Consider the following 14338-nt stretch of genomic DNA (forward strand, 5'->3'; position numbering starts at 1 on the left):
ACAGAAATTGCTGGAGAAACTCAGCCTGTCTAGCAGCATCTGTGTGCAGAAAACAGCATTAATGCTCTGAGTTCAGAGCTCTAAACAAGAATCACTAGACTTGAAATGTTAATAATGTTTTCTCACCACAGATGCTGTCATACCAGCTGAATTTCTCCATCAATTTCTCTTTTAGTTTGCTTACAATAGTGATGATGCTTAAGATATCCAACACCAGTTAGATTCCAATATGCAGTTTACTCATTAAAGCACTGATATTTAGAATGACAAGATTAAGATTCTGTGTTGTGGAACCTGTCAGTGAAGTGATGAAACAAGTAATGAAGAACTTTCAAAACCAATCTTATAACTTAGTGATCTCTAAAATTTATTTCTTACAAAGTTATTTTCTTAGTGAGTTTATATTTTTCAGTACTTTCATCCTTTGGGGATGTCAGGGCTGCCTCATGAAAATATCGCTTCCTTAAATTGGGACATACTTTCATTGCCACTCAACAAAATAAATTTACTGTAGAGTCATGCAACCCATGGACAAAGACGCTTAGGTCCAACTCAACTATGCTGACCAGGTTTCCCAACTAAACTAGTTCCATCTGCCTGCATTCAGCCCATATCCCTCCAAACCTTTCCTAATCATGTACCTATCCAAATTTCTGTTAAATGTTTTAACTGTAACTGCAATTACCACTTCCTCTAGCAGTTCATTCAACATATGGACTGCCCTCTATGTGGAAGAAGTTGCTCCTCAGATTCCTTTTAAACCTTTCTCTTTTCATCTTAAAAACATGGGCCCTAGTTTTGAACTCCCCCAGAAAAGACCTTTGCTATTCACTTTATCTATGCCTCTCATGATTTTATAAACCTCTATAAAGTTATCCCTCAACCTCCTATGCATTGGATAATGCTTGTTCTATCTGACATGATTCATTTTCCATAAGATGAATCACACCAGATGTACAAAATAGGGTATTCTGGTTCTTTCACAAAATAAGTAAAATCAATCAAAAGTAAGTCTCACATTAAATTACTTTGCTTCTACAAATTAGTTTTCCAATCTTACACTTTTCACTCTGTGCTGATGGTGATCGGCAAATCAACTAAAAACGTCATAGACTCAGCGCAGTTAGCATTGTTATTCCCTTTGACCCTGGGGCAATGCCTTGCTTAATCCCTCTCCATAACAATAAAGCCAAGCCTAGCAATATATACAATAGTTACAAAATAATGATGTTATCCCAACCCCACCTGTCATTCAAAACAGAAAGATAATCTTAAGCTTCCAAAACATTTATTTCTAACATCCTGCTTACAGGGGATAATCAGCTAAGGAGTAGAAGTACAAGAGTTTTAAAAGACGATTAAGTACAAAGTACAGTCTTTCCACGCTGAAACATCACTGAGTAGGATTCAAAAACAATACTGCTTAGCCGATGGGTGCATTGTATTTAAAAGAAAAATTTAAGTTTGACCAATGATTGAATAAGGATCATTAAAACATGTAGATTTGAGCTATAGTTTACCTTTTAACTACTGTGCGCTTTGATAATGAGTTAATTAGTTTTGAACATAAATTCAAAACAAGTATTTTTCGAGCAATCTTCTTTTCTAGGTGATGATGGTGCCCTGTGTAATTATTCGAACAAATATAAATAGGAAAGGCTTTCTAAAGCAGCCAACCACCGTTCAGATGGAAAAATAACTTAGTAACTTCTATTTGAATAGCCACACTCTTTATCATTTGTATAGGCTGGTATTCCTATGGTTGAAGCTATACTCACTTCCAATGTCTGAACGTGCTCAAACTTGTCAGCATCCCATTGTTTGATCTTCCGATCCTTCCCAGCAGTAAAGAGGAGGTGAGTTTTTGGCACAAACCTCAAAGACATTACACTGCAGGGAAACAGGCAAGAAAAAAGTAATCAAAGATTGGAGAAGATTTGTAGCTCAGGTGCTCGTTGTTGTGGTTCTGTTCGCCGAGCTGGGAATTTGTGTTGCAGACATTTCGTCCCCTGTCTAGGTGACATCCTCAGTGCTTGGGAGCCTCCTGTGAAGCGCTTCTGTGATGTTTCCTCCAGCATTTATAGTGATTTATATCTGCCGGAACTGACAACCGGAAGCGGCAGAGACAAACCACTACAAATGCCGGAGCAAAGATCACAGAAGCGCTTCACAGGAGGCTCCCAAGCACTGAGGATGTCACCTAGACAGGGGACGAAACGTCTGCAACACAAATTCCCAGCTCGGCGAACAGAACCACAACAAGAAAAAAGTAATGATTGGATCTTTTCGATTTTGCTACAAAATAGTCCTTTTCTTAGTAATTAACCATGAGTTTATTTTTTTTCATGAAACACTCAAATTGTATATGACTGCAGAATTTTGCAAGTGCTCTCTTTAATGTACGTTGACCACATTAGGGCTAAGATTTATATAACACCTATCAGGTAACAGTTTGTCCCAAAATATTTAGCTGGTGTATTTTGAATCACTTTGATATCAAGTTACGTTAGAAAATATTCAGGTAGATAATCAAAAGCTTGATCAAATGTGAGGCCTTAAGAGCATCTTAAAGGAAGATTGAAAGGTAGAGGACAGATTTTGGAAATACTATAGCTGTAATGTATTTAATTATAAACACAGCTATATTTAATATGCATTGAACACACCGAACTGGAACTGGAATTTTAGAATTACTACAACACTACCCTCAATAAAAAACTGGGTATACTGAAGATTCCAGAAATAGAGGAGAACAGACATCTTAGGTCCATGGATCTAAGGAGTTTATAAGGATAGGAAAGGTAAAAGAGCTGTTATTTAATCAGGAGTTGCATGTAGATTGGTGACTATCGTCAGGATAATTGTGACATGGGTCTAGTTCATGGGTATTAAAGATATGGATCATCTCAAGTACACATGGGTGGAATATAGAGGCCAACCAGGAGTAGTCAGGTCCAAAGTAATAAAGACACAGATGAAGGTTTCAGCAGAGAAGAGCCGAGTCAGGGCAAAGTTGGCCAATTTCATAGAGTTGGGACTAGACTGTCATAATAATGATATATACATGTAGTCAGAAGTTCACCTTATGGTCAAGTATGACTCCAATGTTGGAAAGAATCTAGTTCAACATCCGGAAGTTCTCGGAGGGAAACACAGCTGTGGCTTGTAAACAGAGTTTGTAACAAGGACCAGAGACACCGATTTTGGTCTCCTGATATTTTCTTGGAGAAGATTGAAACATATTCCCATTCCACATTAAAAACATTTTAACTGAAGGGCAGTTCAGTTTTTAAATGTGTGCCAATTGGTTATATAATTCAATAAATGAGCCACATTTGCCAGGCAAAGGTTAGCTAGATATTTTAACACATTCCAATTCTATAAACTTATTGTGTTCAATACATATTAAAACATAGCTCCATTTATAATTAAGTATGTTGCAGTTGTATTTCAATTCACTCATAGTGAATTTTTAAAAATCACCTGTTATTCAATGTGGGTCAAGAGTGTTTTGCTGGAAAAGATTAGCTGGTCAGGCAGCGTCCAAGGAGCAGGAAAATCAACGTTTCGGGCATAAGTGCTTCATCAGGAATTATGATGAAGGTTCCTGATGAAGGGCTTTTTGCCTGAAACATCAATTTTCTTACTCCTTGGATGCTACCTGACCTGACCGGCTGTGCTTTTCCAGCACCACACACTCAACTCTGATCTCCAGCATCTGCAGTCCTCACTTTCTCCCTGTTTTTCAATGTCCTTACAACTAACTGGTTATTCTGTCTTTCACCCTGCCACTCCACCATTGCATTCTCATTCTGAACTTGTAATTATTTCAGCTTAAGTTTACAGTTGTAACCATTTAAAAGTTAAAGCATTTAAGTTTAAAAAAAAAACTACCAGAACTGCAAAATTTCTGTTCCAGTAATTACAACCATTTGAAATATTTGACAGCAATTGTAATGACTTCAGATTAATATCAATGTAGGACTTGATAGTCACCATGGTAGGAATATACCTACATGTATAGCACTTTAATTGTTCCTGGATTCTTATACTGTCAGCTACTTAGTTTTGATGTTTTTTACCATATATTTCTTCGAAATACTTTTATACAAATGTTAAACTTATTTGGACTCATACAAATTACTTTTTCCATATATCAATTACAATATTTCTTCCTCTTTTTATCTATTTCCACACAGTACACATTCAGAAACAGAATAGCAAGATGAACATAGATTACTCCTAACTAGTGCTCAACAAATGTAAATCTAAGTTTAGACAAAAAAAAGAGTAAGAACAGCACATTGCTTAAGTAAGTAATGATTGGATCTTTTCTGACAAGTAAGATATGCATCACATTTCACCAAGCCCACAACATGAGATACAAATGATATCCATTTAAATGGCAGCACTGCCCAAAGCAAATATTACCCTTCAAATGTATTAACTATACATAATTCTTGAAATTAATCTCAAGTCATGAAATAGATATTGCACCTTTACATTGATGATTGCATTATTAAACTGGCACAGACTTTGAAAAAATTTCCTAGTACAATCTGGAAAAGGAACAATGCTGTTAACAAAATCAGTCTTTCAAATAGTGTGTCAGTGCTCCTCCCATGATCACATGAAGTCAATATTGGCAGCAAAACATTTAAGTCCATCAGAAAATTAAAACATGCCTGTCATCGTGAGCAAAGAGAGATTTGTGACAGTCACCAAATTCCAATCCCCAAATTTTCACATTCCGGTCAGCTGACCCAGTTGCAATTAGATTGCTGTCCTACAAAAGATACGAAAAACAGTGAACTGAAAACAAAAGCAGGGAAAAACATTATATAAAGAAGAATTGAGAAGTAAAACGTACTCATATTAATAAAGCAATTGCTTGGTAATTTTCTAAAGTTATTTTGTTACCAGGACCCAAAATAAACACAGTCCTGCATTCATATCTGTCCCAAAAAGAGATGTTGAGCCTATTACTGTATATATGGAAACATGCTGACAGATAGGTGACCTATAAATGCTATTGCTTTCCAGCTTCTTAATTATGATTTTCAATAGAGAAAACTCATTTTCAAAAAACAAAAGTCAAATTCTCTGTATTTTGAAGAATTATCCAAGCAAATGTTCAACGTATTCTTCCACTGCAGAAGTAGGAGATAATTGATGTGAACAAAACACAGACCAGCTATGTGAATAGAACACACAGAAAACCCTTTCCTCCAGGTACACTTAAAAGTATTTTTGTGTAAGAAAAGAATCATGAGTAGACAGCTCAATTATGTTTTTAGACCTATACCTCATCAATAATAGCATCATGTCAGTGCTTCTTGCATTAACAACAGGAATCCTGCATGATAAGAATGCAGATCAATAATTTGCATGATTGTGTTGCAGCTTTATCTTTGACCCGATAAGAGCAATCTCTACTGGGAACATGAAATAATAAAACTGATCCAGTAGACTTGCTAAATTAGTTGAAATGAAGCAATCACTCAATGATGTGCACAATTGCTTTGCTTTGATTTCACGAAAAATCCACCTCCGTTTTATTTCTGGTGGTGGGTGCAACCATATGCCAAAGTGTAATAAGATAAAAGAAATGTGAATTTGTATTTTAATTTGTCCAAAACATCTTGAAATAATTTATTGTCTTTTTATTTCACAACAAACACTAATGTTGAACCGATGTCACAAAGATGCACAAACTTACATCAGAGATATCCATACAGAGCACAGGGAGCTTGTGTCCATAAAGAGACAGGAAAAACTAGACATAAAACAAAAAGAATAAATATTAGAACTGGCCATTTTTCTAGATCACATTATCTGTTTTTCTTTTCGCGCTACAAGTGTAAAAGATCATTTTATTAAAACAAAGTCAGCTTATAGAAGTGTAAAATTCCCCACATTAAGCATCTGGAAATATCTGCATGCATTTTACGAAGCTGCCTCACTTCTGCAGTATTTGGTCATCATTGTAAGTCATCACAATAAATTCAACCACTTTTTTCTCAACTATAAACTTGACACATCTTGTTTCTCTTTCCAGCTTGTACTATCATTGATGATGTGATCTGCACAGTCTACTTTGGGCACACCACAGCATAGGACAGTGGCTTACCTCTCTGTGGATTTTAAAGCATTACAATTCCAAGCATGCCTCTGCTGCAAAGATTTATTGAGAGTGCAATTCTAAGTTAAATGATTATACAAACTGCTTTTGATTTTGCAATGCCATTAAACTCCTGGGTCAAGTGTGAAAGCCTAAGATGGCTCTGAATTAAAGTGGAATGACATCACTTTCTCCAAAGTCTCAATCGGTTTTGTTGCAGTACCAGGCTGGACTCTGAATCTGTAGGTCAAACTTCCATAGGGGGACAGGCCTTCTTTTGAAAAGGTTATTAGTAAACCAGTTGGAGTTTTATGACACACCAGAACTGTCTGTGTTTGTTTTTCATGTTACTTTACAATTTACAGATCTATATTTCAGGGTCTAGATTAGAGTGGTGCAGGAAAAGCACAGCAGGTCAGGCAGCATTTGCCTAGATCTATATTTCACCTGATTCACATTTTATCATGGTAGAATTTCAACTTTAAGATTGTTAATCTGATAGAATAGTTCACACACTACATACCCTGTAATAATACAAAACAAAGAAAAGGCCATAACTTTATAGATCTGAATAACGTTATCTTCCTTTGAAAAAAGCAGTTGTAAAGCAGATGCAATAACAACCCTTAAAAATGAATTAAATAGCTAAAAGAAAACAGTGAAAGGGTTATGGGACTAATTGGTTAGATATAGCATAGTGGGTTTAAGGGACCACCTTCTAAATCATGTATCACATTTTGAAGGTAAGCATCAGGATAACAAATATTTTGCTTGTTAGAACATTTTTTTCTTTATTTAAATACTGCTCCCTTCTTGGTTGTTTGACTTTAAGCATATATCTATTTTATATATGAAGGTAGCAACTTTTGTTCAGTGAGGAAGGACTTATTTTCTAAATGCATTTCACCAGGTTTTATGGGGTCCCTAAAGCAATGCTTACCTTCAGCGTGTCTGTGTAGAATACTTTAACAGTACAATCAAGCAGTGATACCGCTAGCAACCTCTGATTAGGGCTGTAACAGACAGACAAGATGTCTTCATCGAGCTGCAGAGTGCGAATATGATTCAAAGAGAGTCTGTAATTCAGGAATAACAGAACATAGGTGAAGATAAGCAACCTAGAAGTTGCTACATTGCATATGTAAAATCAATATGATCAATTATTACAAAGACCTGTGTTCGAAAGGAGACAATTTGGGAAAAAAAACATATTTGTATTACATTTGAAATATAACTAAATTAAGGCAGCAGGACAAGGAGGAAAATTTGCTCCAGTTTCCTTCCACAGTCCAAAGATGTGCAGGTTAGGTGAACTGGCCATGCTAAGTTGCCCGTAATGTTAGGTGAAGGGGCAAATGTAGCGGAATGGGTCTGGGTGGGTTGCCCTTTGGAGGGTCGGTGTGGACTTGTTGGGCCGAAGGGCCTGTTTCCACACTGTAAATAATCTAATCTAAAAAAAACAGCGTCAGAATGTTTTTCAGACTCTGGACAAAAACTTTGAAAAGGGTAGTGGAGTTAAAATATCTAGAACCATTGATGAAATGGTTAGCTTATGTAGATAGATGGTTGGCTCTTATTTTTATAGTTTTGGCGTTTCTCATCTCCCTTTCCAATCACTCATTCCTTCTAATTGTTATCTCTCTCATCTCAAACCTCTTGCTCCTTCCGACTCTAATTTATTGCTAATCTTCAATTTGTGTGCTCTTCCACTGTTGTTGCCCTCAACTACCAGCCACCCCTTCTGCTTAAACATATTTATCCTCTGTCCCTCCCTTGGTCTTCTCAAAATATGCTTAGCAACATTCCAAGTTCATTGCTGTCTAATAATGCCTAAAGCTCGCCCTCCATATAAACTATCTTACCAAGATTCATGACAATTACTTACAGTGTGGAAACAGGCCCTTCGGCCCAACAAGTCCACACCGACCCGCCGAAGCGCAACACACCCAGGCCCATTTCCCCTATATTTACCCCTTCACCTAACACTAAGGGCAATTTAGCATGGCCAATTCACCTAACCTGCACATTTTTGGATTGTGGGAGGAAACCGGAGCAAACCCACGTAGACACGGGGAGAATGTGCAAACTCCACACAGAGAGTGGCCTGAGGCGGGAATTGAACCCAAGTCTCTTGGCGCTGTGAGGCAGCAGTGCTAACCACTGTGCCACCCTGCCACCCATAATTCTCTCAATCTCATCATCTCCTGTGGACTTAATCATTAACAAAGCCACCTCTAACTACTCACTTGGAATTCTTACCATCCACATCTGCCTGGTGCCTTCCAATGTCATTTCTTATATCTACCCTGGCAAAATTCTACTGTGTTGCTTCCAGCCACATCATTTTTTTCCTAACTGCCTAGCTTTGTTCAGTCATTTGCTATAATAATTCCATAGCTGGTAACTTCAAATTTGATGCTGTCATCACTAGTAAAACTTTCACCACCTCCCATTTTAGCTGTTCCTTTTGGTAGATCTCCAAATTCTCAAGTCCAATGACTACAAACTTGAATGCATCAGGACTGAACTGGCGAAGTACTGCATCATCCAGAACTGATTTGCTAATGCCAGAGCCCTGCCCTCTCCTCTTCAACTTCTATCAGTCCACGTAAAATCCTACAGTCGAGATTCTATAAACACCCCAAAGTCCTGCTCATGCATAATCCCCCTTCTTCCTGAAATACATTAATTCCAAGTGTCCCAATATCTCTAAATTTACAGGTCTTATCTTTAAATCCCTTCATGACCTAAATCTTTACCATTGTAACCTCCTTCAGCTCCACACATTCTCAAACTTCCCAATCGACTTGCTCCAAACTCTTGTATTCCAATCCCTTCTTTCCCTTAACACTTAAATTTGCGCTTCCGGTTACAAATTCTCTCCTCAGATCCCTCCATCTTTCAGTTTTCATTTCTTTCTTAAATCGTGCTTGTTTGTTCAAGCTTTTAGTCACGCTTCCTAATGAGTCTTTCTTTGGCTCAATGCTTAATTATGCATAGTCTCTGTGAAGCATTATGGGACTCTTCTAAATATTAAAGGTGCCATAGGAGTGCAAATTTTTAGGAGGATATGTTTGTGTTCACCGTCTGATTGGACGGAGTATATACTTCAATCTTTGTCTAATATCTACATGTCATAGAGTCATAGAGATGTACATCATGAGAACAGACTCTTCAGTCCAACCCGTCCATGCCGACCAGATATCCCAACCCAATCTGTCCCACCTGCCAGCACCCAACCCATATCCCTCCAAACCCTTCTTATTCATATAATGTATACCTTCATGATTATGAATTTCACATTTTCAGATCAAAAGAAGCTGAACACATGATGTTTTGTGTAAGTTTAGTTGAATATTGTCACAGCAGGGATTACAAGGGGAAACCTTAACAGGTTTTTCTCTTGAACCAGGGGCTGAGATCAATTACTTAGCACGGAGTAATGGTCATAGCTGAGACCTTCCTGAAATACATAACTTGTCTATTAAATGGATAAATATGTTTAGCTATCATGATAGTCCAATCAGCTTTAACATTATTTGTTAATTAATTAAGTAGCTCGATTTTATTTTACCTTTCATTACATACCTTGTCTGTGTTGTATTTTCATCTTTCACCAATTCAAATTCCCAAAACTTCACCATCTTGTCAGCACTTCCGGAAACAAAACCACGCTGGAATAAAGAATGATATATAACATTTTTAAATCTCAATAAAACATGTGTTAGTGGATGAAGTTGTTCAACATTGTTCAAAAGAAAACCATTATTTTTCCGTCTTGGCTTTCAATTGAAACTTAACCCAGAGACAATGACAGTTTTCTCCTATCATCAAGACATTTTGCATTTACTGTGAAGGGATAGCGGAGATGAGATTCAATATCTAACCATGGTATATTAATTTTTCTTCTGCCACTGAGAACCATTTGATTAATAATCAGTTGTCAAGGTGCAGGAGTACTTTTTGATATTCATTTGAAATCTAAAAATGTTAAACTGAAGAAAAGAGTAGAAGAGGAGGACTTTCTCTTTAAACTTATTCTTTTACAGCGAAAAGGCATTGTTAGCAAAGCTAGCATATATAGTTTATCTCAAATGTATTTCAGGAAAGCAATGGTTACACCCCTTTTAATCGACTGCAGTCAACGTTTGAAAGATGTTGCTATTATCTGCGCAGATGACACAATACATTAATGCTGAGACCCATACTCTATCTTACAGTGGTGTAGTTGGTTTACTCAGCAGTTAGCTTTCGTGCTCCCTCCACAGCCAGAATGTTACATACAGATGCACTGAATTATACATTGGTTGCCGTAATTTATTCTTTAGATGACCACTGCATGCATAAACCATATCAAATTTTCATACTCATCCTTACCTGCTAACAAAAGATTGGCCTCATTTTCAACAAACTAACTCTTAAAAGTACATGTACCAGATTGTGTGACTCGGACAGCTTGCTTGATATGGATTTCAAGGAAATTTGAGTAAGGGCAACACAAGAGTAATTTTAAAATCTTACCTAAAATAAACTATTCAGCAGGATGCATTACCTGGTCTGGTGCCAATGAAATGGACCACACTGCTCCATCATGGGCATCATGTGTCTCCAACAAATTCCCAGAGGATAACTCAAAGAGCTGTAGCTTTCCAGACTACAGTGAAAAAGCAGGGACAGTAAATTCAGGGACAGTAAATACAATTGCAGTCAATACATAATGTAATGCAGATGTATGTTAGTATTCAGAGATGTTACTTATATGTTATATAGATTAATGTCTTTTATTTGCTGTCTCTTACTTTTTGTCAAAGACACATCAGTTGATGATTAAGAATTTTTAAGTGTTCCAAGCTTTGAAAAATACCATTAAGAATCTAAATTTTCAAGACAAAGCTTGGACAACATGTGTCTTTTCTCATCAATACCCTTCTTCCTTTCACTGACCAATTCACTAACAATGAGTTATAGAGTCATAGAGATGTACAGCATGGAAACAGACCCTTCAGTCCAACCTGTCCATGCCGACCAGATATCCCAAACCAATCTAGTCCCACCTGCCAGCACCCGGCCCATATCCCTTCAAACCCTTCCTATTCATATACCCATCCAAATGCCTCTTAAATGTGGCAATTGTACCAGCCTCCACCACATCCTCTGGCAGCTCATTCCATACATGTACCACCCTCTGCGTGAAAAAGTTGCCCCGTAGGTCTCTTTTGTATCTTTCCCCTCTCACCCTAAACCTATGCCCTCTAGTTCTGGACTCCCCGACCCCAGGGAAAAGACTTTGTCCATTTATCCTATCCATGCCCCTCATAACTTTGCAAACCTCTATAAGGTCACCCCTCAGCCTCCGACGCTCCAGGGAAAACAGCCCCAGCCTGTTCAGCCTCTCCCTATAGCTCAAATCCTCCAACCCTGGCAACATCCTTGTAAATCTTTTCTGAACCCTTTCAGGTTTCACAACATCTTTCCGATAGAAAGGAGACCAGAATTGCACGCAATATTCCAACAGTGGCCTAAACCAATGTCCTGTACAGCCGCAACATGACCTCCCAACTCCTGCACTCAATACTCTGATCAATAAAGGAAAGCAGACCAAACACCTTCTTCACTATCCTACCTACCTGCGACTCCACTTTCAAGGAGCTAAAACCTGCACTCCAAGGTTTCTTTGTTCAGCAACACTCCCTAGGACCTTACCATTAAGTGTATAAGTCCTGCTAAGATTTGCTTCCACAAAATGCAGCACCTCGCATTTATCTGAATTAAACTCCATCTGCCACTTCTCAGCCCATTGGCCCATCTGGTCCAGATCTTGGTGTAATCTGAGGTAACCCTCTTCGCTGTCCACTACACCTCCAATTTTGGTGTCATCTGCAATCTTACTAACTGTACCTCTTATGCTCGCATCCAAATCATTTATGTGAATGACAAAAAGTAGAGGACTCAGCACCGATTTTTGTGGCACTCCACTGGTCACAGGCCTCCAGTCTGAAAAACAATCCTCCACCACCACCCTCTGTCTACTACCTTTGAGCCAGTTCTGTATCCAAATGGCTAGTTCTCCCTTTATTCCATGAGATCTAACCTTGCTAATCAGTCTCCCATGGGGAACCTTGTTGAATGCCTTACTGAAGTCCATAAAGATCACATCTACTGCTCTGCCCTCATCAATCTTCTTTGTTACTTCTTCAAAAAATTCAATCAAGTTTGTGAGATATGATTTCCCACGCACAAAGCCATGTAGACTATCCCTAATCAGTCCTTGCCTTTCCAAATACATGTACATTCTGTCCCTCAGGATTCCGACCAACAACGTGCCCACCACTGAGGTCAGGCTCACCAGTCTATAGTTCCCTGGCTTGTCTTTATCACCCTTCTTAAACAGTGGCACCACGTTTGCCAACCTCCAGTCTTCTGGCACCTCACCTGTGACTATCAATCATACAAATATCTTAGCAAGAGGCCCAGCAATCACTTCTCTAGCTTCCCACAGTTCTCGGGTACACCTGATCAGGTCCTTTAACCGTTTCAAGACATCCAGCACTTCCTCCTCTGTAATCTGGACATTTTGCAAAATGTCACCATCTATTTCCCCACAGTCTATATCTTCCATATCCTTTTCCACAGTAAATACTGATGCAATATATTCATTTAGTATCTCCCCCATTTTCTGCGGCTCCACACAAAGGTCGCCTTGCTGATCTTTGAGGGGCCCTATTCTCTCCCTAGTTACCCTTTTGTCCTTAACATATTTAATTCTATTTGCCAAAGCTATCTCATGTCCTCTTTTTGCCCTCCTGATTTCCCTCTTAAGTATACTCCTAGTTCCTTTATACACTTCTAAGGATATCAATATCATTCTCATGTGGGGAGTTAAATGATATCTTTATTGAATCCCATTTTATGGTCCACTGGTAAATACATTCCCAAGACTATCAGAACCATACAAACCCGGATTAGGGTAAACTCATATTTGAGAGTTGATGCCTTCAGAAGAATAGATTTGCTTTCTCATAGCAAAGACCATTTGTCTCCAATTTATTTCAGTTCATAACAACAAGAAGTGAATTATTGCTACATAATGCTGTAATTACCTCAGACACAGCTCAAATTTAGAGACAGGGTATCGTAGAGAATCCTTACCTTTGTTCCCAAGATAATTTGCCTATCCCCAGGAACAAAGAGAGAGCAGAGAGCGTAATCACAAGCCATGGTCCTGATACATTGTAGTGTAGATCTGAGGATTGGCAAAACATAATTCTCAGAATCCAACAGTCAAGCATTGCACATTTTAAAAAATAAAGTAAGTGCTTGAAAACAGTTTCGGAATAGACAGTTTATTTCAATGGTTTACCACATTTTGAAGTAGGTCATCTAGATTTGTACCAGAAACTGCAGAAATTACATCTATATGTATGCAAGTATAGTAATGCCATTACTATGTGGATGCCAGAATTGGACATAATTCTCCAGTTAATGCCAAAACCAGTGCTCTAGACATGTTTAACATAGTCACCTTGCTTCCTCCCCAATTAGTAAAGTTTAGAATGCTGTATGTTTTATTAACCGCTTTCTCACACTGTCCTGTCACCATCAATATCTTAAAAACACCAAGGTCTTCCGTACCTGTAACTGTGCCCTTTCTGTGATGTCGGACCTCAGTGCTCTTCCTACCAAAATGAGTCATTTTACACTTTTTGCATTACATTTAATTCCCAAATGTCTGCCCATTTTACAAGCCTGTCTACATCCTTTAAATAAAAGGTAAACCATTGTAAATGTAAATGAAAAAAAAAACAAATGCTGGGGAAACTCAGCATTTTCTAGGTTCAAAGAATCATATATGTCCTGCTTCTTTCTCTGTAGATGCTGCTAGAACTGCTGAGTTTCTCCAGCACTTCCTGGTTTTTAAATGCCCTTTTGAAGGTCTTTGTTAAAATCCTCATATTTCACAATGCTTCCAAATTTTATATCATCACAGATTTTGAAAATCTGCACTTTACACCAAGGTGTATGTCATTAACAGAGATCAGGAAGAGCATTTACCTGGAGAACTCCACTAAAAACATCCATTAGAGACTCTTTAATCAGCACAGCAGGTCAGGCAGCATCCAAGGAGTAGGAGAATCGATGTTTTGGGCATAAGCTCTTTGTCAGGAATCCTGATGAAGGGTGTATACCCAAAACGTCGATTCTCCTGCTCCTTGGATG

The 14338-nt window shown here is 38.1% G+C and overlaps 1 protein-coding gene across 2 annotated transcripts in view; it reads right to left on the reverse strand.

Moving 5' to 3' along the window:
- wdr3 (WD repeat domain 3) overlaps nt 1-14338 on the reverse strand; it is a 107940-nt gene that overhangs the window by 12486 nt on the left and 81116 nt on the right. For both annotated transcript variants that reach the window (XM_087992780.1, XM_087992781.1), the window contains exons 12-18: nt 13271-13364; nt 10674-10775; nt 9710-9795; nt 7062-7197; nt 5720-5776; nt 4686-4786; nt 1779-1890 (exon numbers count right to left, since the gene is read on the reverse strand). In XM_087992780.1, the coding sequence (XP_087848906.1) occupies nt 1779-1890; nt 4686-4786; nt 5720-5776; nt 7062-7197; nt 9710-9795; nt 10674-10775; nt 13271-13364 (688 nt within the window). The remainder of the gene's footprint in view (nt 1-1778; nt 1891-4685; nt 4787-5719; nt 5777-7061; nt 7198-9709; nt 9796-10673; nt 10776-13270; nt 13365-14338) is intronic.

The sequence above is a fragment of the Chiloscyllium plagiosum genome, unplaced genomic scaffold (genome assembly GCF_037043375.1).
Source record: "Chiloscyllium plagiosum isolate Xiang-an unplaced genomic scaffold, Cpla_swu_hap1 HiC_scaffold_12, whole genome shotgun sequence".
In the NCBI taxonomy this organism is placed as follows: domain Eukaryota; kingdom Metazoa; phylum Chordata; class Chondrichthyes; order Orectolobiformes; family Hemiscylliidae; genus Chiloscyllium; species Chiloscyllium plagiosum.